Source organism: Culex quinquefasciatus, chromosome 1, assembly GCF_015732765.1.
Source record: "Culex quinquefasciatus strain JHB chromosome 1, VPISU_Cqui_1.0_pri_paternal, whole genome shotgun sequence".
Taxonomy (NCBI): domain Eukaryota; kingdom Metazoa; phylum Arthropoda; class Insecta; order Diptera; family Culicidae; genus Culex; species Culex quinquefasciatus.
Window position 1 is genome coordinate 27,114,700 of NC_051861.1, and position 25,373 is coordinate 27,140,072.

The 25,373-nt window shown below is 45.0% G+C and overlaps 2 protein-coding genes and 1 pseudogene across 2 annotated transcripts; 1 reads left to right on the forward strand and 2 right to left on the reverse strand.

Annotated features, from left to right (window-relative positions):
• Positions 1–1,505: 1,505 nt before the first annotated feature.
• Positions 1,506–4,883, reverse strand: LOC6035650 (xanthine dehydrogenase 1). Its single transcript, XM_038248852.1, has 3 exons — positions 4,392–4,883; positions 1,682–4,342; positions 1,506–1,620 (listed from the first exon to the last, which is right to left on the reverse strand). Exons 1-3 carry the CDS (start codon positions 4,846–4,848, stop codon positions 1,550–1,552), a joined length of 3,189 nt encoding a protein of 1,062 aa, XP_038104780.1. The 5' UTR covers positions 4,849–4,883; the 3' UTR covers positions 1,506–1,549.
• Positions 4,884–10,861: 5,978 nt separating this feature from the next.
• LOC6035649 (huntingtin) lies at positions 10,862–21,942 on the reverse strand. Its single transcript, XM_038248180.1, is given in 17 exon segments — positions 10,862–11,427; positions 11,429–11,754; positions 11,811–11,985; positions 12,042–12,800; positions 12,859–13,009; positions 13,064–14,398; positions 14,401–14,904; positions 14,907–15,641; positions 15,644–16,030; positions 16,033–16,332; positions 16,335–16,523; positions 16,578–16,761; positions 16,825–17,454; positions 17,510–18,449; positions 20,038–20,572; positions 20,575–21,587; positions 21,649–21,942. Coding segments are annotated over 17 exon segments (8,655 nt in total). The 5' UTR covers positions 21,717–21,942; the 3' UTR covers positions 10,862–11,003.
• Positions 21,943–24,100: 2,158 nt separating this feature from the next.
• LOC119765069 lies at positions 24,101–25,121 on the forward strand (annotated as a pseudogene).
• Positions 25,122–25,373: the final 252 nt, after the last annotated feature.

Here is a 25,373-nt window from a genome sequence, read left to right on the forward strand (position 1 = left end):
TTTAATTCAACTAAATGTCAATATATTACCATAGAATTGCTAAATAAATATTTTGGAGTGGGTATAACACCGTTTTGGGGTATTTGTATCGATAGAACAGATTTTCGTTGGAATTTCGTACCAACCCGGAATTACGTCGTCGGAAAATCCGCCGGCATTCGAACCGGTCCATAATTCTTAAGTCAACCTATGTGGCATCGGAAAGGGCATAAAATTTCCGATCTTTTGATACCCATACATCTAGGTTTTCTATAAAACCCACGTTTTTAAATACCTGGGCAAAAGTAAGTTTGATCCACGAGAACAAAAATTACGAAATTCCATACATTTTTGGCAGATTGCTCAAACAAAACCATAACAACGTTTTTACCTAGGTATATAAAATCGTGGGTTTTATAGAAAACCTAGATGTATGGGTATCAAAAGATCGGAAATTTTATGCCCTTTCCGATGCCACATAGGTTGACTTAAGAATTGTGGACCGGTTCAGATGCCGGCGGATTTTCCGACGACGTAATTCCGGGTTGGTACGAAATTCCAACGAAAAATCTATTCTATCGATACAAATACCCCCAAAACGGTGTTATACCCACTCCAAAATGTTTATTTAGCAATTATATGGTAATATATTGACATTTAGTTGAATTAAAAGTTTGCAAAATTAAGTTTAGATAAGTTTTATATAGAATTTCCAGAGTTATATAAACTTTTATACTAAGTTGTTAGTAAACTTTATATTCAATCCAAATTATTTTATAAATCAGTCAAGGATGCCTATTTGAAGTTGGGAGACTGGATTTATGGTGATTTGTCAACAAATAACATTATTTATGTTAATTTTTCGAAAGGTGTACTAACTTTTGCACCTTTTTAGTTTCGTAATAGTATTTGTTATATAACTTTTATAGAAATCATCTTTTCATGAGCTTTTTGTAGCAAAATGTCTGGCATGAGTTTCTGAACAAAACGTAGTACTAGGTTTCTGTCAACATTAAATTGTTTAGATGTTTCATCACAATATGTGCATAGTGCCCAAGGGGTGTAAATACTTTTTATACATACTGTACACACGCACAGACCGAGCCATGTAGCCCAGTGGTAACGCTTCCGCCTCGTAAGCGGTAGATCGGGGTTCAAATCCCGGCTCGGACCAACACAACTGGTGATCTTTTCCCTTCTGGAATCGATTGCTTAGTAAAGGGAAGGTAGTGTATCGTCACAAACTGGACCTTATCACGACACCTTAGGGAGGCGACCTATGGAATGTTATCATTAACCCTAACATGTTAACATTAAGTTGAGAATGAAACTGCCACTGAATCCGCTTTGTAAATGCCGGCCCCAATACTCTTCAAGGGTGTTCCCCTCAGGAACTGGGAAAGATTTACTTTTACTTTTACACGCACAGACATTTGTTCAGAATTTGATTCTAAGTCGATAGGTATACATGAAGGTGGGTCTACGAGGTTGAATAAAGAAGTTCATTTTTCGAGTGATTTTATAGCCTTTCCTCATTGAGGTGAGGAAGGCAAAACTTTAGGTTAATCTTTTAGTGCAGCTTGTACTGATCCGTCCGGTTCCCAGCAAGCAAGAATATTTTCTCCGGCGTGTTGGCCGTCCCTGAAACAAACAAAAAAAAATCAGTCTACATTCCGTAGCCTAAAGCCAATCCAAATCTCACCCAACGGAATCCACTCGTCCGGCAGTCCCGCGTCCTTCCGGGCCGATCTCAACGCGTACCGCAGCGCATACGTCAACACCGGACTCATACTGACGGCCGGTTCCCCCGCCGTCTTGGCACGCAGCACCCCGCCCGGGTTGGAGCTTCCCTGGAGGAACCGCACCCGAAAGTCCACCGGAATGTCCTTCACCCCGGGCACCTTGTAGTTCCAGCTGCGATTGTTAACCAACGCCCCGTTCGTGGGGTTGTAGACCAGGGCTTCCGTCAGGTAGTGGCCGAGTCCCATGATGAAGGAACCCTCGACCTGACCGATGTCGATGCCGGGACTCATGCTTTCGCCGACGTCTTCGAGAATGTCCACGCGGGAGACTTGCACGTTGCCGGTCAGGATGTCCACCTCGAGCTCGGCACAGGCCGCACCCCAGACGACGTAGGCCTGGAGTTGGCGCGGTTGGTAGTGGTGGGTCGCGGTCAGGTCCAGGTTGGCGGAGAATGCGTGCGCCACCAGCTGTTCCCAGGTCGCGGACGGGTATTGTTCGCGAAGCGGGCGGAATCGTTCCCGCAGGATTTCGCAGCATTTCTGTACGGCGAAGGCGGCTGTCTCGCTGGCCTGGCTGTGCACGGAGGGTCGCACGTTAGGGGAGATAAGGGTCGCCGTGGGTTTGACGGAGATCTTTTCCAGAGGGATTCCGAGGACGTGGGATGCTACTTGGGCGACCTTGGTATTGACTCCCTGACCCATCTCGATGGCTCCGTGGGTGATTGCTACGGTTCCGTCAATGTAGTACACTGAAACCAGTGCGTTCGTAGTGCCAAAGTACTCGAGTGGGTACTCCATCGGTATGATGGCGATACCTCGCTTGCGCCACCGGTTCTGACGGTTGAACACGTCAATGGCTTGGCGCCGAACGTCAAAGTCCACATCTTTACGGAATTGCGGCAAAAGAGTGTACATTTTGTTCTCCTTGGAGATGTTGAGCAGTCGCACTTCCAGCGGATCACGTCCCACGGCATGGGCTATATGTTCCATGATGTTCTCGATCATTGCGATTCCGTCCAGCGTTCCCGGAGCCCGACAGAACGTGTTGGACGGCACATGAGTCCGTGCGCTGTTCCCCACCAAGTTCCAACGATCAGTTTGGTAGCAGTTCTTGAACATATCGCTCGACAAAAAGGCCAACTGCTCGTTGAGGGACGCTCCATTCCCGTGGGTGTAGGTACTGCTCAGTCGGTTAATCTTTCCATTTTCATCCACATCCACCTCGTACTCGTTGCGCAGATCGTGTCGCTTGCCGATCGCCGCCATGTTGGTCTCCATGCTCAACACCATGCGAACGGGCCGGTTCGTCAGTTGTGCCGCCACCGCACAAGCACAAGCTATCTGCGCCGGCCGGGAAGACTTGGCACCGTACGCACCACCTGCTCTTCGAACGACCACGTTCAAACTGTTTGCTGGAACGCCCAACGCTTGCGAAACGGCCACATGGATCAAGTTAGGACTCTGCGTCGAGGAGTACACATTCATACCGTCCTCAATGGGTTCACAGAAGCATGTCTGCGTCTCCATGGTGTAGTGGTACTGGCCGTGCAGATCGTGCCGTCCCTTGACCTTGATCGGACCCTCACGAGCAACGGCGAACAGTGCTCCGTGCCGATCAAAGTTTTGATTAACGACGCGATCGTACGCTCCCCCATCCAGAACATCCATAACAGTCGGGTAAACCGGTCTCCTGGAGGTTCGCTCGTAACAAATATCAACCAAAGCTGCCGCCCGATTAGCGAGCTCAAATGACTCCGCCAGCACCATCCCAACCGGTTGACCATGATATCCCACCTCCCCACTGCAGAAGATCTCCTCCACCTCCGGGTAGCCGAGCTCCGCCGGCATAAAGTTATTACACCCAGGGACGTTCTTTGCCGAGTAAAACCCAACAACCCCCGTCACCTTCATCGCTTCCGTAGCGTCGATCTTCGCGATCCTCGACTGAATCTCCGTTGCCAGCACAAACGCTGCGTGTAGCTCGTTCGGCCTGTCGGGCATATCGTTGATGTACTCCGCTTCGCCGGACGTCTGCGCCAGCGCCTCGATCTTCGGCACGTTCTGGGTGAGGGGCCACTTGCTAGGGTAAGTATCGTAGCTCTGCTTGCCGGAAGAGAGCGCGCGTTCCAGAATCAGTCCGCCGGACTTGGACCGCGGATTCACGATCATGGTGTGCTGGGGAGCGGTGGCGAGGATAAACTTGTAGAACAGAGACAATGCGAGCTGTTTGCGGTAGATTGGGGATGCTTCCGAAAGACTTGGGTTGGGTTCGAGCTCTGTTGACAGTAGTTGCAGGGCATTTTGGATGGTCTCGTTGGTGAAAAGTGGTCTGCCGATGAGGTAGTTTTCGGTTTCAGTCGCATGGACGAATACGGGATTGATTCCGCCGAAGCAGATTGTAACGCGTTCTGGGACAAGCACGTGCTCTTTTCGGAACTTGACCAGGAAGCCAGCGTTCACATAGGCTCGCGAGTTTTTCGCAACGGGCATGATTTTGAACGATTGGAACAGATGTTGCGTGGGCTCTAACGCAGGTATGGTAATAGTTTGTAGCACTTTTTGGGTCATGTCAAGGTCAAGAAACTCCAGTGGAGATACATTGATCAGGGTGGTGGGAGTTGCTGAAAGGATCGGATATAGAAAACGTCAACAGTTTAACCATAGACTTACCAATGACGATCATAGCGCCAACGGTTTCCAGCAGAAGAAAAATGTCTGAAGGAAATTCCGGATGTTGATGCTTGATCATGAGGTTCCCGGCGATCGTTCCACTATTCCGAACCGACTGGTTCGCAACTAACTTAACATGCTTAGCGACTTTTTCAAGGTATTGATACCTAGGATTGCACACGGTTGAATCTTCCATGATTCCGATGAATTCGCTCAAGGTCACACTTGCCCCTATGGTCATAGCGTCGTGTCCAATGCAACGACCATGAAGTTTCTCGACGGAGCTGATGTCAACAAAAACCTGCAGATCGTCCCGGCGACGATACACCCCGTGAACAGTGTTGCCGGCCACCAGCATGTACGGAAGATCACCAATCTCGCCAAAGACCTCGAAAACCTCGACAATCGTGTACACCTTGAACCACTGCCTACCATCGCCGTCTACCGTACAAGCCATCCTCGGCTCCTCAACCAATGGGGCACATCCACTGCTACAGATAATCGCCGGACATTTGCCCAGATCTTCAATATCCTGACAACCCTTAACCACCCCCTGGCTAACATCCCTAGCAAAGGTTTTGAACGCGTCCAGTATTGGCCGGTATCCGGTGCATCGGCACACGTTTCCGTCGAGCGCATCCTCAACCTCACGCATGGTCACTCCGTTCGTGCTACCCTCTAGCAAACCGTACATGTTCATGACCATCCCGGGCGAGCAAAACCCACACTGGGAACCGTGAAAACTGGCCAACCTGCGCTGGATCTGATGATACCCTGCGGACTTGCTACCGATCCCCTCGACCGTTACAATATCCGCTCCGTGGCAGGAGTACACCGGAAGGAGACACTGAAAAAGTGTCAGCGTTAGTTGTGCGTAGTTATCCCTACGATCCTCAAAATCTTACCGAGTTGACGGACATGGTGACGACACGTTGGGTCACCGGATGTACTCGGCTCACACTCACAACGCACGATCCACAGCCTCCTTCCAGGCACATAAATTTCGTTCCCTTGAGTTTGGCATGCTCCCGAATGAACGTGTTCAGCGAGGTATCCACCGAGATTTGACAGGGATCAACTAAAATTCAAAAATCGCTAAACTACATCGCTCTAATCCCTTTTTTTTCGCTATCTCACCCCGATAAACCGTTCCATTTAGGCTCAGTTCAATTTCCATCATTCGGCGATTTGTTTTTCCCAGCTTAGTGCACTTTTGACGAATGGTTTTCAACGACTGTGAAGTGAGTGGAGGAAAACGCGATTCTAACGCCACCCCCCGCGGCTGTGTCTGTGCGGTGCTGGGTGAAAACAAATTGAAACTAGTTCAAGTGCATGGTGGGTAGGTGCTTTTTACACGCATCAATGACTTTTCAGCGGGGCCGGCTTTAACTGGTTTGATGGGGTTTTGTTTTTTGTTTGACAAATGGGTGACCAGTAGTAAAGGGATAAAGTTCGTTTAAAGCAGTGGTTTCGTTTTTCTGTGTCAATAAACTCTACAACACAAGCAAGCATTTGATTTCTGTTTTTTACTTCAAGCTTACAGTCTAAATTGTAGTTATTATAACACACTGGCCCCAAATGTTATAGAACATTTTTACAATTTTGTAAATTCCAAAGTCCCGTTCCAAAAAATTTCTCAGTTTCATTTGAACGATAACGAGCTTGGAAGATTGAAAAATATTGGTCATGAATTTCTAATATACAATCATTTCCCTGACAATGCATTAAACAGGAAAAGCTCAAACATAACATGCTCTAGTTTATTATATCATTTGGTTCACCCATACAAGTCTCCATACAATTTTGGCTGCTGTCCATACAAAAATGGTATGTAAATATTCAAACAGCTGAATTTTATGATCAATTTGGTGTCTTCGGCAAAGTTGTAGGTACAGTCGTGCCTCGGTTTAGCACCGCATATGGGGGATGCAAAACCGAGGCGTGCATAACCGAGGCACAGAGCTTATGGGATTTTGGCTATATGGGAGACATTGGCTTTAATCGTACGAAAAATCATGCAACCATCAGAAAATTATAGTGTTTTGGAATCGGGATGATGTCAGCTATCCATTAAAATTATTATTTCATAAAAATTTTCACAAAAATACGTATTTTTCCTGTATTTCGAAAATGCATATTTTTTTCTCTAAAGAAACCAAAAATGTATTGTTATTGCAATATGGGTATCAAATGATCAGGTTTTTTTATACATTTTGGATGTATCAATAACATTTTTAGAAAATACTCAAAATTTTCACAAAACTACGTATTTTTGAAAAAAATACTCAAAATTTCAATTTTTACAATATGGGTATCAAACGATCGGGATTTTTTCATACATTTCGAATGTAATAACAACATTTTTAGAAAATACTCAAAATTTTCACAAAACTACGTATTTTCGAAAAAATACTCAAAATTTAAATTTTTGCAATATGGGTATCAAACGATCGGGATTTTTTCATCCATTTCGAGTGTAATAACAAATTTTTTTGAAAATACTTATAATTTTCACAAAACTACGTATTTTCGAAAAAAAACACTGAAAATTTCCGTTTTTACAATGTGGGTATCAAACGATCGGGATTTTTTTCATACATTTCGAATGTAATAACATTTTTTTTTTGAAAATTCCCCAAATTTTCACAAAACTACGTATTTTTTAAAAAAAAATATACTCAAAATTTCCGTTTTTCACAACAGGTATCAAATGTTCGGGATTTTTTTTATACATTTTCAAAAGTTATAACACAAATTTGTGGAAATTTCCAAATTTTCACAAAACTACGTTTTTTTTTTAGAAAAAAACCCCCAAATTTCAGTTTTTTACAATATGAGTATCTGGTTGAGATTTTTTCATTAATTGTTACTTTGTATCGTCATGTGTCCGATTTTTCTAAGGGACGACGGGACTTGAACCCGCAACCACCTCATTAGTACTGAGACGCACCGCAAATTGTACCACTGAGGCCCTTGAGATTCTAGATATCTCAAACCACCGTAGTGCTACGTGTGACAGTTTGGTATCTATTCCAGCCTGAAAACAGTATATTTAGATCGCTTTGTGTTCATTTGGTATCGTGATCATCGTCGTCTCCTTCTGGCGAAATCCGCTGAGCAGGAAGATTGTGACTATGCTTCAATTTAATTTAAAAGGTCATATTGTAAAAACGAAAATTTTGAGTATTTTTTTTCGAAAATACGTAGTTTTGTGAAAATTTTGAGTATTTTCTAAAAATGTTGCTATTACATTCGAAACGAATGAAAAAATCCCGATCGTTTGATACCCATATTTGAAAAATTGAAATTTTGAGTATTTTTTTTTCAAAATTACGTAGTTTTGTGAAAATTTGGAGAATTTTCAAAAAAATTGTTATTACATTCGAAATGTATGAAAAAATCCCGATCGTTTTATACCCATATTGTAAAAATTGAAATTTTGAGTATTTTTTTCGAAAATACGTAGTTTTGTGAAAATTTTGAGTATTTTCTAAAAATGTTATTGTTACATCCAAAATGTATGAAAAAACCCTGATCATTTGATACCCATATTGCAATAACAATATATTTTTGGTTTCTTTAGAGAAAAAAATTGCATTTTCGAAATACAGGAAAAATACGTATTTTTGTAAAAAATTTCATGAAATAATAATTTTAATGGATATCTGACATCATCCCGATTCCAAAACACTATAATTTTTTGATGTTTGCATGATGATTCATAGAATTATAGCCAATGTCTCCCATATAGCCAAAATCCCATAAGCTCTGTGCTTCAGTTAAGCACTGGGCCCTGCTTTACCGAGGCAGCTTAACGGTGCAAAACCGGGGCAGTGCAAAACCGAGGCGTGCAAAACCGAGGCATGACTGTATTGTTGAGGACTAGTGCGTCCATCCCGGGAATTCCCGGGACAAAATTCCCGGGATTTTTCCAAAACCGGGAATTCTCGAATCCCGGGATTTTTCATTATTTGTCCCGGGAATTCCCGAAATAAAAAACAAATGTCTGTGTGTATGTGTGTGTGTATGTGTGTGTGTATGTATGTATGTGACCAACAAACTAGCTCATGCTGAACCAATTTGACTCGAACCTGTTGCATTCGACTTGGTTTAGGATCCCATAGATCGAGTTTTATACAGATTGAAGTTTCGATAAGTAGTTCAAAAGTTATGTATAAAAATGTGTTTTCACATATATCCGAATCTCACTTAAATGTATGTAAACTGTGTTCGGGTCCATCATCTGACCCATCGTTGGTTAGGTTATCAAAAGACCTTTCCAATGAGTCAAAAACATTGAAGATCTGGCAACCCTGTCTCGAGATATGGCCCCTTAAGTGATATTGGTGTACTTTTTGGAAGCCGGATCTCACTTAAATGTATGTAAACTATGTCCGGATCCACCATCCGACCCATCGTTGGTTAGGTTATCAAAGGACCTTTCCAACCAGTCCAAAACATTGAAGATCTGGCATCCCTGTCTCGAGATATGGCCACTTAAGTGATATTTAAGTGATATTCATTGTTGGTAATGAGTGAGGAAGGCTCCAACCACATAGGTGGATTAAGTTAGTTTTTTTCATCGAACACTGGCATGTGGGGTAAATTAGAACAAAAGAAACGAATTAAGACACCTATTTAGCCATTTTTTGCATGATGTTTTAAATAACTTTGGTTGAAACAGGAACAGAACATAACAATTTCACAGAACACCGACTTTTAATTTTTTTGCTCTAAAATCTACTTACCTATTCAAACTGTATTCCTCTTTTTTTTCCTAGTTGGCGAGTTACTATTTTTTTTAATTTGTACAATATGTTTTTGCAAAAGTTTTTTTTGTGAAAGTTGAACTTTTCAATAAATGTATCAATAAGTAAAATTTATTTTTTTTTTCAATTTTAACGGTAAATTTATTTAAAAAATGAAATAAAATAAAATTCAAAAGTCGTTTATTCAAATTCAAAACTAATCTAAAATTTTACATTGACTGGTGTAATTTTATGTGTTGTCGCCTCTTGTTTTTTAAAGATCTTTCAAATAAATTTTTCATACTTTTCTGACCATGTCGTATAAAAAAGAAATGTATTTATATAAGTTTATTTAATTTGAATCACTTTGTTGTTCATTTCAAATCCAAATCACAACAAAGAACAAAAAAAAATTATTTTATTTCTCTTTAAGCAATTTAAAACTTGTCGTCCTAGTTTGGATTGAAGAGTAGATTATCATCAATTAATATGATTAAGCTTATTCTATGATTTTAAGCTTGAAAAACATAACAAATATAATAAAAACATAGATTTTATGACTGTTTCATACATTTCCAGGGATTCCAAAAATTATTTTTCCCGTTTCCCGGGAAATTCAAAACCCGGGAAATTTGGCCGCCATATTGAGAAAAATAGGTACACGGAACAAAATGCAGATTTTTTTATTTTCCAGATTTTTTTATATGTTTTAGGGGACAAAAATCCGCAACTTTTGAGCCATAGAGAAACATGGTAAAAGGATCTGCCGCCGGGTTATACATTTTTGAAAAAAAATAGTGATTTTTGATAAAATCAAAATTTTATACTAAAAAAATGACCTGAATTTTTTATGTAAAATTGAATTTGGAACCGAAAAGTACTTTACAGATTTTTTGAAAAAGGGCTCTGCTCTCATAATATAGCCACCGAAAGTTTGATTTTAGTGAAATATTTGCAGTTTTTTGATTTTTAAAAATAGTGACCATGAGTGAGCATTTCTAATTTTTTTTTTGTTTAAAAGTTCAGAAAATTTGCTATAAAATTGTCTAAGAAACATTGAAGATTGGACCTCTGGTTGCTGAGATACAGCGGCTTAAAGAAATAGAAACAGGAAAATTGAAGTTTTTGAAGTCTCACCCAAACAGCCCACCATTTTCTAATGTCGATATCTCAGCAACTAATGGTCCGATTTTCAATGTTAATACATGAAACTGCTTTCCTATCTGCTCCAACCTTCCATCGGATGGAGAAGTAAAACCTCGGTCCCGGCCTCAGTTGTTGTTAGGCCGTTAAGTCATTCCAGGTGTGAGAGTCGCGTCTCCCTGCTATAAAGACAAACAACACAACAAACCTAGCCTGCTCCGGTGAAATTGGTGGCGGCGGGTGGTTCGAGCAGAAACTTGCCATAGAGACAACAAAAACCTGGGGGTCGTTAAAGTGGATAGTTTGATTTGATTTTTGAGACCGTTGGTTTTACAGCATCCAGTACAGGGACCATCCATAAATTGCGTGGATACCTTTTTGAAATCTCAGATCCCCCCCTCCCCTTCTTCCCCAATCGTGGACAATTTCTATACAAAACAAATAGTTTTTGTATGGAGCGTGGACAATCCCTAACCCCCTAATGTGTCCACGTGGTTTATGGATGGTCCCATAACAAACTTATAAGACATACCTTTTTGTAGGAATTCGGTAGTTTTAGAACACCAATAACCCTACTTCTCTTGATTAACATCTGAATTTATAAAGTTGTGATTACACTCATGTTTTTCGCTGTTCGTTCAAAGTTCTGCAGAATAATAAATAATAGCTCACGACAGCGTGTAAAAATAACAATATAAAGCACTAAAAAGCCTTAAAATACTCACAGACACTGCAGCAAGTTCTGGTACACGAACGAGTCACTCTGCTCAAACACCTCGCGGAATTTGGCGCGCTGGGGTGGCTCCAACTTGCGGTAGAAATCGCGCGCCGCCAGAATGAAATTGTTGATTTCGCGCTCGTTCAGCTGTTGGTACGAGGGCAGCGACAGAACCTCCGGGAAAAGCTTGAGGAGATGTTGGTTGAGGGACGCGGACAGGAAGATGACCGTTAGGCACCAGACGGACTTGTTGATTTGGGGGAATGAGAGAAAGTTGGGGAGAGAACAGAGCAGCCACTCCTGGAGCAGGGCCAGGTAAGAGGAATCGATGGCCGAGCGGAACACCTGATGGGTGACGGTGGCGATGATGTCCGGGTTCGGTTGGTTCAGCATCAGCTCCTTGAAGACCTTGGTTAGGATCTCGTTGTGGGAGCAGGTCGCGGATCAGCTGGCAGAGGACTTCGCCGAAGATGCGCGCACCTTGCGGGGTCGTCGTGCGGATTTTGGTGAAGAGAATTTCTATCTTCTCGATCTGCTGGATTATGATCTCGGGCTCGTCCTGGACGATTCCGTTGGAGCGTTCCGTGTCCTCGAGCTGCTCGGCCGAACCGTGGTAGATGCAAGCTACGAGAAGCTTGAGGGCGGCCAACGAGAACATTTCGTTGTCCTGCTTGACCAGGTCCAGCGCGAGCTTCTCGATTTTCTCGAGAAGTGGTCGTGGTGCGGTGTTGGTAAGGATCACTCGATCCAGACCCTGGAAGGGGATCATTTGTTAGACCTGGTAGTCGTGATCTAGAAAGAAAAACTTACATTCAGGATGCACAAGTAGATCTCAAGATTCGTTGTCCTCTTTAGTATGTTATTCGCCGAAATGACACTATTCGATAGCAGATTGCAGTCCGTCACGAACCGAGAAGTGTTCTCGATCAAGTAGAAGTTCAAGGTCCAAACCAACTTGGTGTGCACGTCGCTGAACGCCGTTGAACTTAAATGAAATCATTTTTTAATATTCAATCCCGACATCCCTAACGTTTCACAAACCTCTCATCGATAATGCCGTGTTTGACGATGTAGTTCACGATCACGTTCCGCAACAGCTGCAGTTCTTCGCTGAGTCCGCCCATGGTCGTGTTGGACGTGACCAGGCACTCCAGTAGGCAGATCAGTCCGGCCAGGGTGGCGTCCCGGATGTACAGCTGGGTGCTCTTCAGGTATGTCGGAATGATGGTGCACAAGTGCGTCAGCTCGGCCATTGACGGAACCAGCAGAGCGGCCATCTTGCAGAGAAGGTAGATAATGTGCTGCTGGGACAACGTATCCTCCATCGGGACCCGCTCTTGCAGTGCCAGCACCAGCGTGTACAGCTGCCGGATTTGGTCCCGGTTCTCACAGATTTCACAGAACTTTACCAGATGTGGCAGTACCAGTGAGAAAAGTCCTACAAGTCACCACAATCAATACCAAATATAATTAAGATCTTCCAAGCAGCCACAAACCTCCATGAGCTGCCCAAAGATGTCGTAGATCAGCTGCACCGAACTCAGCACGTCCAGGTTAGCTCTCTCGATAAAGTACCGCAAGTTCCGCGCCACCAGCGACTCGTTGACCAGCCCTTCCATGGCATGCCACGAGTACTGAATCGAGAACTGATTACAGCCGAAGGTTTGCGTCCCGATCGCGTTGTCTCCGCCGGCGCACAGTTCGTCCGTACAGGTCACCAGCAGGTTGCGCTCCAGGTTCGACTGGTAGAAGACGCTGTTCAGCGGAATCAACAGCTGAATACCGTGCAGCTTTTTGAGACTGTAGAAAGCAGAGTGTCAATTCAAGGTACGAATTTTGTTCTTGAAAGAGAAATTACCCAACGGTACTGCACTTGATCACTGGGTTACGAGGCACATGGTGGAACTTGCCGTCCCCGAATCCTATCCGCGGGTACTTGTAGCAACTCAGTAGAAGTTCAACTATCGCCCGCAAACACATGCCTTTGATCTCGTACTGTTCCTGGTAGTCTAAAAAAGACACCCGTTACAAAATCACCCAAAATCAACGCAAATCACACTCACTGATCATGTCCGGGTCGCCTTCCCTGTTGATCAAAACCAACAGCGACATAAACAACTCCTCAAACTGCTGCTTCGACGAGAAGCCAAAAATGCTCACCCGCTTCAAGTAGACCTCCAGTGTGTCCAGTTCGTACAGGTAGTCGATCGGAACGGCCGGCAGTCGGAGCGGTTCCACGTCCACATCCAGATTGTAGCAGTTGAACACCTCACCAGGGGTCATCGCGAACGGGTAGAACCGATCGGTCTTGAGCACCGCAATCGCAACGGCTCGCACGGTCTTCAGCAGCGATCGTAGCTCTTCGGGACACTCGAGCTGCCGTTCGGATATGTACTGCGCGATCAAGATGGCCTGCAGGTACACCTCGACCTGGTCGTACCGGGTCGCAATCAGGTCGGAGAAGATTTCCGGCGGACGGTAGCTTTCCAGAAAGGGCGATCCTCGCAGATGGTGCTTGATCACGTCGAAGCTAAGGTTGACGTAAAGTTCCTGATCGTCGCGGAACTTGTCATTCTGGTTCAGTTCCGTCCAGAGATGCTTCTGGCGTATGGTGGAATCGATACCTTTTAGGTAAAGTTCGAGAATGGTTGTGTTTTGTAGGCAAGTTGTCGCGATCTTGTTCCGCACCAGCTTAGCACAATTGCGAGCGAAGATCAGCAGTGGCTCAAAAAAGTTAGACTTCAACAGGTTGTCCTTGATGAAACGATCGACGAATTTCGCCTCGACGTAGATCAAGCAGATATGCTCCAATCGGGACAGACTTTCAAGAAAGCCAATCACCGATCGTGCGCAATTCAGAAACGTTCGTTCGGCCCATCGCTCCTCTGGAGTTCCGTTGATCTCGTCCAGCTTCCTAACCAGCACGATCAACGCAACCTTCAACATCGGATGAACCTTCAAATAGTTCAGATGTGGGTTGAACAGCACGCAATCAACACGGAAGTTGTGCAACATGTGATCGAAGCCGGTCTCGATCACCTCCCGGAGAAGCCGTGCGTTGAAATCGGCCGAAGACAACAGGTTGATCAGTTTGCTTTCAGAGTTAACCTCCAGCAGCATGCGGGCGACGTTCTTGGACTTGGTGTACGAAGGTCCTGTGCAGTGGTAGGCGATCTGCTCCAGAAACCACGGCTCGTCCGTTGCGATCTGCTTGAGCTGTGTCACGTCAACCCGAGGAAGCAAATCCTGGGGAGGTACCACAGCGGGGTAGAAACGTACTAGCAGAAGGGCGGTTTTGAAGAGCTTTGGGAATCGCTTGCGACGATCGGGAGAGAATGTTGCGAAGAGTCGCCCGAATTGGTCGCCAGGGAGGATCTGGTGAAGTGTTTCGGATTCGAGGGTTCTGCTTTCAGCAGCTGTTCTAGTTTGGCGTCGAGGACTAGGGCAGATTTTCGAGCGATCACGATGTTGGTAGCGTGTAATAGGTTTGTTAGATGGTCTACACAGGTAGTGAAACTTTCAAGATGTGATTTTTCCAGCAATGAGAAGAATTTAATATTTGAATTGTCAATCTTCATAGCAGAGACTACATTAGGCACAATCAGCAAGGAATACTCTTTGAGAGGGACGTATTCAAGCAACAACGAGGGGAAGTTCGACAATAGAAGGTCGAGATGACTTTCAACAAGCAGCGTAATCTCGTCCGAAGTCCAGTGATCCTTTGTTGGTTTACTCTCCGTAAGCAACCGTATCAATTCTGCAGCAACCTCTTGTGATCCTACTGTTTTCGAGGCTTTGTTAGTGAATGTAACCAACCGCTTTGTGTCTACTCCACAACCTATCAAGAGTTCAAAGACTGCCGGATGGTCAACGACTTGATCCCACCCATCGAAGTTGATCTTTCCAGTAACCGCTTACTTACGGTTGGAAACTTGCGTAGTTTTGTCATGGTTTTCAACAGTCGCGTCGTAACCTCGTTAGAACTCCTGATCGACCTGCCCAAGATGTCATTCAGCGTCCTTGTCAGCAGAGCTTCTCCCGAGCCATCCACCCCAAACGACTGCTCCTTGTTGAAGAACAGCTTGACGTGACTCACCAGATATGTCTCCTCCGTATTCAGCAGCACCTTCTCCAAAATAAGCTGATAATACAAAATCTTCTGATAATCGTCAATGTCTTTGTTTTTCTCAAGCCCAAAAAAGATTTTCAAAAAGTTCTGCATAGCATTGCTTTCCAGCAAGACTTGTTTTCCCAGCGCGTCCAGCGTTTGTTCCACTATCATCCGCTCTCTATCTCCTTCAATGAGCAGCTTTCCCTCCTGAATTACCCCCACAAGCGTGTTCAAAATCTCCGCCTCGTACTTCCCAGACCGCGTCGATCGCTCCACCAGCAGGATCGTCGGCGCCGCTTCGTAACATCGGACCTCCTCCGGGAACTTGATCATCATGTTAAGGATCACCTCCTTCTGGGTGGCATGCTCGCCAAGGTTGGTCTGGTCTACGGCTCGATTCAGGAAAAAGATTTCATGCGCCAATACCTGCAGCGATGCGATCGCCGTATCCCGTATCAACCCGTTGGCCAGCATGTTATCACAGATGTTGATGATCTTTGGAATGTCTACGATCTTTGAGCGGTCTTTGTGTGCGGGAGTAGGACCAGGAACTTAATGATTCTTCCGATCAAGACTTCCGAACCCCGAATGGTTCCAGTTTCAAGCAGTTCCACGTGCTTCAGCACGCACTCCACGAACACGTTGCTCGAGTCTAGCAGCTGGTAGTTGATGCTGTAGTCCAGCAGTTGACAGAGCAGTTCCAGAATGGCGGTTTGTACGGCCACACTCGTCTTGGAGTAGATTTTCAAACACGCGATCACCATTTGCTCGAACTGTTTGATGTAGTTTCCCAGATCGGTCGTCGAAGTGATCGACTTGCACTTGTGAAAGTCGTAATATTGGTCAAAGAACTCCCGACAGGCGTCTGAATCGTGCAGCGAAAGACTGTCCGCTGAACGCCGGAAATACTCAACGTCCCCGTTCGATTGACAAAATTACACGTGAAGAGGAACCGCAGCAGATATCTGGTACACTTGACACACCATTCCGGCTCGTACGGCAGGAAAGTCATCAGATATCGTAGCACTTCTTCGATGAACTTGAATCCGTTTGTCATCGTTGTGATGTTCTTAATCTCCAGCAAGCGCCACAAGCTGGAGATTGTCGAACGCAACAGACTGAACAACTTCTGCCCAACATCTCCATTCACGGTTATCTTGTAGCTCTCGAACGAATTCTTCAACAAGCCGTATAGCTTGATGTAGAAGGGATCGTTTCCAAATACCCAAAGCAGTTGATCAACTGCAGATCCTTCTGGGGAATGAACAGATCGGACTTCTCGCGCGAGATCACAACCGGCTTGACGTTTGTAAACAGGTGCTGGTAGATGTTGAAGATTTTCAGCACGTGGAAGATGAACTTGTCGATCACCTCGTTGTCGGCTGGGCTGATCGTGCGCGATGACATTGTCACTAGAAACACTTTTGAGTTAGATTTTTACACAAAGACGTGTCCAAACATCTTACCGATCATGAGGGAGGAACAAATCTTCAACAGGTCACTTTGTGCGGTGAGATCCAAAGCTGTTCCGGTGTGTTCACTCATCAAGCTAAGCAGAACGTTCAGCAAATTGAACTCGTTCCAAACTTCCAGCAAATCGAACGGATTGTATTTTGTGACGAACAATCTCAAGAAGTGAATAATGCCCAACTGAAATAAAACAAAACAAAAACAGTTTGATTTGTGATCATGAGCACTCCAAATTGATCTTACCAACTGATTACGATCGCCAAGGTTCAGCAGCTGGTTACTCAACTTGTAGATAACGGGTCCAGCACTGCTTGCGAACAACTTCACGTCCGACGGTTTCTCTAGCCTCCTAGCGTCAATGGGTTCCGCAAAGCTAGCCGTAACGTACTCCTTGACGAAGGTCTCCAGGATACCTTCATTGACCCGCGAGCCGCACTTGGCGAGATTTTCAATCCAACCCATCAACCGCTCACCGGAATGATTTCGCACCCGAAAGTCACCGTCTTTGATCAGTAGTAACAGCTGATCGAGGCCCTTGTCCTGTACAATTCTAGCCGATTCAGTGCCGAGAGCTGCTCGTAACAAGGCGAAATCCAGGTTGACAATCGCATCGCAAACCTTGCACTGAACCAACCAGTATTTGTTTTGGAACACCAGCAGGAGCTTGTTGATCAAGATTTCCGGAGTCATGGTAGGCAACTTTGTGTTGTTGAAAATGTTTTCACTGGGTTTTGGTTTAAAGGTGAACTCGGAATCGCTTGATTCTAGTTTTGGAGGTGGTCCAATTGGTCGAATTCGACAATATATAGCGAATATCTGATCGAATGCTGTCAATGCTTGATTCACAACGGTATGGATCTCGTCCAGGAGTCCCTACAAAAAAAATACAATTAGTCGTTTAATTTCTAGCGTAACCAATGCTACCAACCTTGGCAACTACGTGCAACAGTGCATCCAGCTTGATGAATTTGTCCAACTCTGCGTTCTTTTCTACACCCTCCAAAAACTTCTCCAGGCTACCATGCTTTTCCAGAACCACTCCAACGAAGTATCCCACAATCTGCAGCACATGACCCCTCAATGTCTGATCAGAATGATCGTAGTACAGCAACACGTCGGCTAGCATCTGTTGTTCGCCTTCTCCAACCAACCGTTTGCCAGCACGGTCTCCACTGTCCACCGTGATAACCCTCGGCACCACCAGCAGTTCCTTTCGATTTCTTCGCGCCACCTCCCCACTACAGTCCGACTGTGACAAGATGGCGTCCAACTCTTTGCTCAGCTTGTCCTGACTGTCCATCGCCATCGTACTAAAATTCTCCTCCACCAACTTCAGCTTACTCTTCAGCGAGGTCAACCCCTGATCCAGACTGATGCTCATCGGCGAAAAGTACTCAAAGTACGTCGAGCTGGTACACTCCCCAAAGTGGTCCTCCTTTATCTCCAGCAGACCATCAACTTCGGAGACCTCAGCAGACCCAGCCGCCGCAGCCCCTTCATCAACCTCTAGAATCGCTTCGTTGCTAATCTCGGCAATGGCGTCCTCCAAGTTCAAAATCTCCACCACGTCAAACTCCTCCCGGGGAATGTCCTTCTCGAGCGGCAGAAGCATCACTTCCGGTCGCAGCTGAACGCACTGGCCTACGATGAGCAGCGACATGGCCTTGACGGATACGCGCACGGTCGAGTCCGGTATGAGGGAGCCGCAGCTGTTGCCCGACAGAAGGAACCGCGAAGCGATCAGCCGAACCGTGTAGTCCAGAATGTTCTGATCGTGGATGGTACCGATGAATAGGTCCCGCGAAGGAGTGGTGTCGTCGTCCTCGGGAACGGGCGCGTCGCCGATGTTGACGATGTCTTCCATGGCGCTGGAAAGGGAAGTTGTGGGTTACGAAAGCCCCCTGACACCCAATGCACGGAGAGAGGATCAGCAGAAAATTGGATTTCGCTGATATTTTTCAAAATCAAAAGCAAAAACTTTTTTCTGCAGGTCGCTGATGACTGCCCAAAAATATCTGAGAACAGTAAATTTAGAAATTTATTTGGTGTTTTAGCAAAATTTTTTGCTACTTTGGCAGAAGTTCTACTGTAAGGGGTCGCTGCAGAAATGACAGTTGTCATTCTCATCTCAGAGTTAAATGACAGAACTCAGCAAGTTTTTGAAAAAGATAAAGTTAAAAGCTAGTGAAATGTTACAGTGCAATGAAATTGTACTCAATGGAGTACCCACTTTTGAGCAGTTTTTGACAGCTCCGTACATCCTTACCAAAAAATCATGATTCACTGAGTTCAATATCCCACTTTTCATACGATTTTTTTCAGTTCAACCCAAAAGTGGAACTCAGAAAATCATGATTTTTGGTAGGGTGTAAGAAATACATTGTAGAAAAAAAGGAAAAACTGCTCGACGGCGGGTGCTTTATGAAGCACTTCCATTCGAGCAGTTTTTGCTTTTTTCTAAAATGTATTTCTTATGAAGCGAACTGTCAAAAACTGCTCGACTGCGGGTGCTCCATTGAAATGGAGCATTTCCATTCGAGCAGTTTTTGCTTTTTTCTTCAATGTATTCCTTAGACTATTTGCAGCGCAAAGTTTTGTAATGGAGCACCCGCAGTCGAGCAGTTTTTGACAGTTCACTCCATAAGAAATACATTGTAGAAAAAAGCAAAAACTGCTCGAATGAAAGTGCTCCATTGTTTCAAATTGCGAGCATTTTTAAATTTTTAGAACTGGCGGAAATGAAACTAGAACACGATGCTCGCTCGTAAACGTGGATATCTCTATATATCTGATTTTTTTTAAACTGAGTTCTATTTCAGTTCCAAATCGTCTCACGTTTGAAACAAACTCGTCGAGCAGTTTTATTTCAGTTTCAAAATACAGCTCGAAAAATAAAACAGCTAGAACAAAGTAGAGCCGCGTTGCAAGTAGTCTCATGGGAGAACTGTCATTTTTACCACTCGAATCGGGTGCTCCATTGAATGTTTACATAGTGCTGTTAAACGAAACGAGTCAACAATTCCAACACGTAAGTAAACAAAAACCAAATAAAAACCATAGTGGAAAGGAAACTTTGTGGGCGATCTTGTCAAAACATACAGAATCGTGTTTTCAAACTTTATGTTGTGAAAGCAGACAAAAATCAAAATACGAGCGCAACCTGTCAAAGCCCGTTGCGCCACAGGCTGATGTACACGCTAACGACAAACCACTACATTTCTGTTCGGCGCCACAGTTTTTTTTTTTGCGCAGCAGTAGTGATGCGCACTTCGGTTTGGTGGCCGATACGCAGTTCCAATGGAAAGGCGCTTTACGAACAGCAGAACAAAGGAGAAGGAACGATTTCTTGAGGCTTTTCTTCACACTCTTTGGCTTGGCTTCGCTACCGCTGCTGCCCAGGTGAAACTTTCCATGGCCGGTTCCTTACCAAGTGCGTACACTGCGTACAAAACTTACCCCGCAATGGAAGCCGTCGTCGGCGTTTCCGCCCGCACCTCGTCCGCTTCCGTCACGTCCTCGTCTTCGTCCTCCCTTGCCGCCTCCTGGAGCGTTTCGCTGACCGTCTCCGTACGGTCGTCCACCTCCAGCAGCAGCTCGTTCCGAATCGTATCCGCCGTGCTGCTCTGCATCGAGATCTGGCTGCTGGCCAGCGATTCCAGCGACAGATCGTCGTGCTGGTCCGCCAACGGAAGGTGCGCCGAAGCCGATGCCACCGGCGAATCAAACGACTTGCGAAAGAACTTGGTAACCGATTCGCCGGCGCTAGTGCTCGTGGTGAGGAATGTGTTGATGAAGGAACCGATGGAATCGGTTGATTTTTGACTTTTCAGCGATATCGTGTCCGGAGGCTGGGTGGATCGCGGGGATCGCGGGTCCTTTTCCGGGCTGAAGTTGGACGAGTTGTCGAACTCCATGCTGCGGAACGAGTCTAGCTCGAAGTCGGACGCGGACGCGAGCGATTTGTCGTCGCCGGGAGTGAACTTCGTAGGGTTGAGCTGACCTGCAGGAAGGACATTCCGGCGTATCGTGGGTTCAGGGAATCCATACGGGCGTCGGTGCTGGACTTGCGAGAGCTAAGCATGCTTTCGCTGAGGTTGATTTTGAAAACGGAGTTTTTAAGGGTTTTGCGCTTCAGCAAGAACTTTCGGTGATCTACGTCTTGGGATAGCAGGACTTGTTTGACCGCAGCTGGTAGATTGCCGAAGATTACACTGATGACCTCGAGGGCTGCGTTGATTACGCTGTGAGATCCGTCCTTCAAGAAGTGGAGTACCAAATCGAGCGTTTCGATGGACTTTTCTACGCTGGAATGCTGCAGTACCAGCGGCAGAATTCCTCGAAAGCAAGCTAGCACTCCAAGAGCCGCGTTCTGTCCTTGGTTCTTCAGCAGCATCTCGATGCATCGGTTGAACGCATTGTTGGCGTATATTTCCGGACATCGCGACCCCGCTATGAAGAAATCAATGTTCTGCGCGGCACAACGTCGCTTGGTGGCACACTCGGCTGCCAAATCCTCGACGAAAACTTCCGTCATCTTCAGCACTTCTCCATCGGTCATGTAGCATTCCAAACGTTCGGTGAACACCTTTAAAAAGGTGCTCAAACTCTCTAGAACCTGAGTCTCGGATCGTTTCGAAATCGCGTAGATACTCGGCAGTAGATTCTGCGCGAAAGTTTTACCCTTTCGCTGCTTGATAGCTCCGCAGTAATGGCCAAACAGGGCCAAACTGATTCGCAGCGATCGCTCATTACCGTTCTTCTTTATCTCGTGGTACAAATCAATCTGAACCCGAACGATACTTCCGTTCCCCTCGCAAAATCGAACAATCTTGTTCAGGTTCTCTTCCGCGCTCATCCGTACCCCCGAGTCCGACTCCTCACAAAACGCCAGCAAACATTCGACAGCCGAACTGAGGTGGTTCTGGAAGTTGGCACTTCCAACGCCCGACCTCACCGACACGATCGACTCGCTGATCAACCCAAAGTGGTGAATTTTCTCCTTGGAACTAAAGCGGAATATGCCGAAATTAACAATTGCCAACCCTTAATCAAGTCATTTTTTCTCACCTGCATCCCGTTGCCTTGAGAGTATCGATCGATTTCTGCAAGCTGCTAAACACCGACAACTTGTCCATTTCGATGGTCACTTTCAACGGTTGGGGCTGGACAACCCCCAATTACAATCAAACCACAATAGTCAAGTGTGACGCCACTACGCGGCACAAACTACAATAACCCACACCGAGAAAATAGAAACGCCTCAATGACTAATGTTTTGCCACTGTTACACCTTGCAAAACGAGAAAGTATCTTTCTGAATGATAACATTCAATGACGGGCGGGCGTGACAGCTGATGATGACGCATCATTGAATGTTTTGGAAACATTTCTTTTTTGTTTGTTTGTTATGACAAATGACGTTTCGAAGCCGGATGGGTGTGCGCATGTGCTGGTGGAATGTTTACGTTTTTATCAGCTGTTTACTTCGTGTCCCACCCCTCATATTGAGGGGAGGCATGTTTTGACACCATAAAAAATTGCGTTTTAATTTAGATGAATTTCAATGAAATTACTGAATCAACATGAAAGTTGATATGACTGTACAAATTCAAATAAAATAGGAAATTGATGATTTTTTGGTAAAACGAAAATATAAATTTTATTTGGTGTAACTAGCATCAACAAGTCGTCCAGAAAGCAACATAATCAAAACAAAACAAGAAACGAGGGAATGGACAGATATGAAAACAGCGCATGCAAGGTAAGAATAGCGTCATTTGCCTAGCAGGTGGTGACTAGTGGAACTAGCGAAGTAAACAAATTTCAATCAATCCGTTGCGGAGATGTCATTCATGATAAAAATCTTGAAAGTGTCTTCCCCCATGAGCGCTAATCCTTCTATGGGAGCGTTCATTACCCCCTCGTGACGCGTAACACAAGGTCTTTTGCATATAAGTGCTTATCTTGGTGCTTAAAAGACAGAATGCGTAACGTGAAGGCTTCTTTCAAGCTCAAGCGTGACATATTTGTTGTTGCTGAAGTGACTTGTTTTGAATCATTTTGGGTCTGTTGATGATACAGTTTTCGCTGAATGCTTCGCACTTCGCCCACCCCTTGGCTTCGGGCCTGTCATCGTCTTTTTTACTCCTGACCAATTAAATTATCGAATCAAATTATTCGCTGCCTTGGCGTTTTCGATTGCGAGACTCTTACTCGAAACTAGGTGTTCGAAGGCTTTTTACACCTAAGCCTCCATCCACCCCGGGATTCGAACTGACGACCTTTGGATTGTAAGTCCAACTGCCTACCAGCGACTCCACCGAGGCAGGACCCAGGGAGACGACTCCTACACCCGGACTGAGCTAACAACCTAACCTTTAGCTTAGTCCGGGCCAACATTTACTTCCCCATCCGACGGAAGGCGTGATCAGACAAGAGAATTCCAAAAAAGTGTTCATGTGGTTTGTGGATGGTCCCTTATGAGAGAACTGTCATTTCTACCACTCGAATAGGGTGCTCCATTCGTTACATTTGTCCAGATTCACCCCAAATGTCGTTAACAAAAGAAGAATAACAATACACTCCAATCCCGATGGTATGACACCATCTGTTGTCAAACGAACGGGGTCTTTTTTTTAGTTTGACACCTCTCTTACACGGAGTTCACACACACTACCAAACGTTTGTTTTGATAGTGTGCGAGAACGCCATGTAAAAAGTGACAGTTCGTCACTTTTTAGTTTGACTTTGACCAACCAACGGGGTACAAACTTAAAAAAGTGTCAAACGAAAAAGTGACCAACCACCGGGGGTTGATCACTTCAAAACCCAAATTATTACGAATTTAAAAATTATTAAAAAACGTATAAACCTTATTTGAATATACTGAATAAAGTTGGTATTTAATGGATCTGTACAATAAAAGTTATATTTTCCTATGTAAGCCAAATTAATGCTCAATAAAATTTTTAAATCCTGTTGATTAGTAAATATTCAATTGTTCCACTGTTTTCAGAAAAAAATCATAATATCCTGACTAAAATGCGTTTATTTTATTACTTTCGGGAAAACCGCGACAAAATATTATAAATCTCGGGATTCAAGATTTTTCGGCTTCGGAAAAATCCTGGGAATTTCGTCCCGAATAATCCCGTGATGAAAGCATTGACAAAAATCTATATCATTATTGAAATCATTAGATCAATAATGGTGAGTAGGCGCAATAGCATAAACTTGAAAATTTAGCAACAGGATAACACCAAATTTAATCTTTGATACCAATGAAATAATAGAGAAAATTCTCTTAAGTCTGACAGATCAAGTATTCGGTTCTTGCTTGTTAATTCCTACTGACATTTTTCAATCAATTGAACATTGTGAGTTAGTTCATATTTTTGAATACATTTGAATTTTTTCACAATGAATCAGTTTATGTTCGCCTAATAAATCATTCTTTTCTCACGTAACATCACACCGAGACTACAAGAGTGAAAGTGAAATCATAACAGCGTGTCGAACGCAACCCATTATTATCAGCACCTGTCGCAGCATAACTCAGCACTTCCGGATGCTTTCGTTACCTCATTGTCACCTACGCCAGAATGACTGACCGGTTAATTTAATAACGATGGCAATCATCCCATTCTGACTTGCGTCCAACGCAAGCCACCAGTCGATCGTTGAACCTCCCAGTGGTCACACCTCACCCAAAATGGCGCTCCTCAAAAACTTGCCATGACCCTTCTGATCGTAGCCGCCACCGTCAACGGGCTAAAGTACATCACGCCATGGTCTGACGAGAGTCCCGTCTGCGCCGCCAACAACAACAAACTCCTATCGCTGTTCAACCTGCTGTGCAACGCCACCCAGACCATGTCGATAACGTCGCGGGACGCGTGCTACGGTGCTTCTTCCGGGCCGGAGTACTCCCGGCGGGTCAAACCCAACTGCTGGCCATCAGCCAGTGCGCCACGTTGTACCTGATGAACGGTAGCTACGCCCTTTGCGCAGCTGGGTTGGCGGTGGATAGTTAGAGGGGTGTAGACTTTGGAACATTTCTTTACGTTGTTTTTTTTCCCAGGCCATCACCACCGGAATGCGTCCGACGACGGCACCGACCCTCGGGACCAACTGCTTCACCGGCTACTGCGAGTTTGTCCAGTGCGTACGGCGTACCAACGCCAACTCGCTGATCAACCAGTGCATCTTGCAGACGCTCAACAACAAGGACCTGAACGTTGAGTCCCAGCGGGTCGGGTTCTACGTCAACGCGACATCGTGCATTTTGGCGCGAGCTCGCTGTAACCCGTACAACCCAATTACCGGCGAGCTACGGAGTCCGGTGGGGCCGGGCCATCCACTGCTGGGAGTGCGGAGTACGGACGCACTGGCCAATTCGCTTCAGGTTTCGCCGGTTGGAGATCTGCGCATCATTTCCTTTCCCTCGCGGGTGATCGTGGCGGATTTATTCTGCTCAAGCCGAAACGTTCTCGATCAATCGACGTACGGGGATGCCGTGTGTTGAGTGCGGAATTTTAGAAACTTAGTGTTGTAACATTTTCATACATCTCAATAAATCTAACAGCTTCATCTGTTCCTTTCTCGATCGTACACATTCTGATCGTGTCTTTGTCTTATTTCACGTTCTCGCGTGAACTGTCAAATCTACTCACTCACGCAGAAAAATATTTTGTAGAATCAGCCTGTACGAGGTTTGATTCAACAAATTTTGTTGAATATTATCAACGAAAATTTTGCGTTGAAACAAACCTTGATTTTCTCAATTCTACAAA

Coding starts and splice junctions, on each gene's coding strand:
- LOC6035650 (XM_038248852.1), bottom strand. CDS start 4,848: ATGGCTTGTACGGTAGACGGCGATGGTAGGCAGTGGTTCAAGGTGTAC. Junction 4,343..4,391: donor TGGCGCTATGATCGTCATTG/GTAAGTCTATGG, acceptor CGATCCTTTCAG/CAACTCCCACCACCCTGATC. Junction 1,621..1,681: donor GGACGAGTGGATTCCGTTGG/GTGAGATTTGGA, acceptor TGTTTGTTTCAG/GGACGGCCAACACGCCGGAG.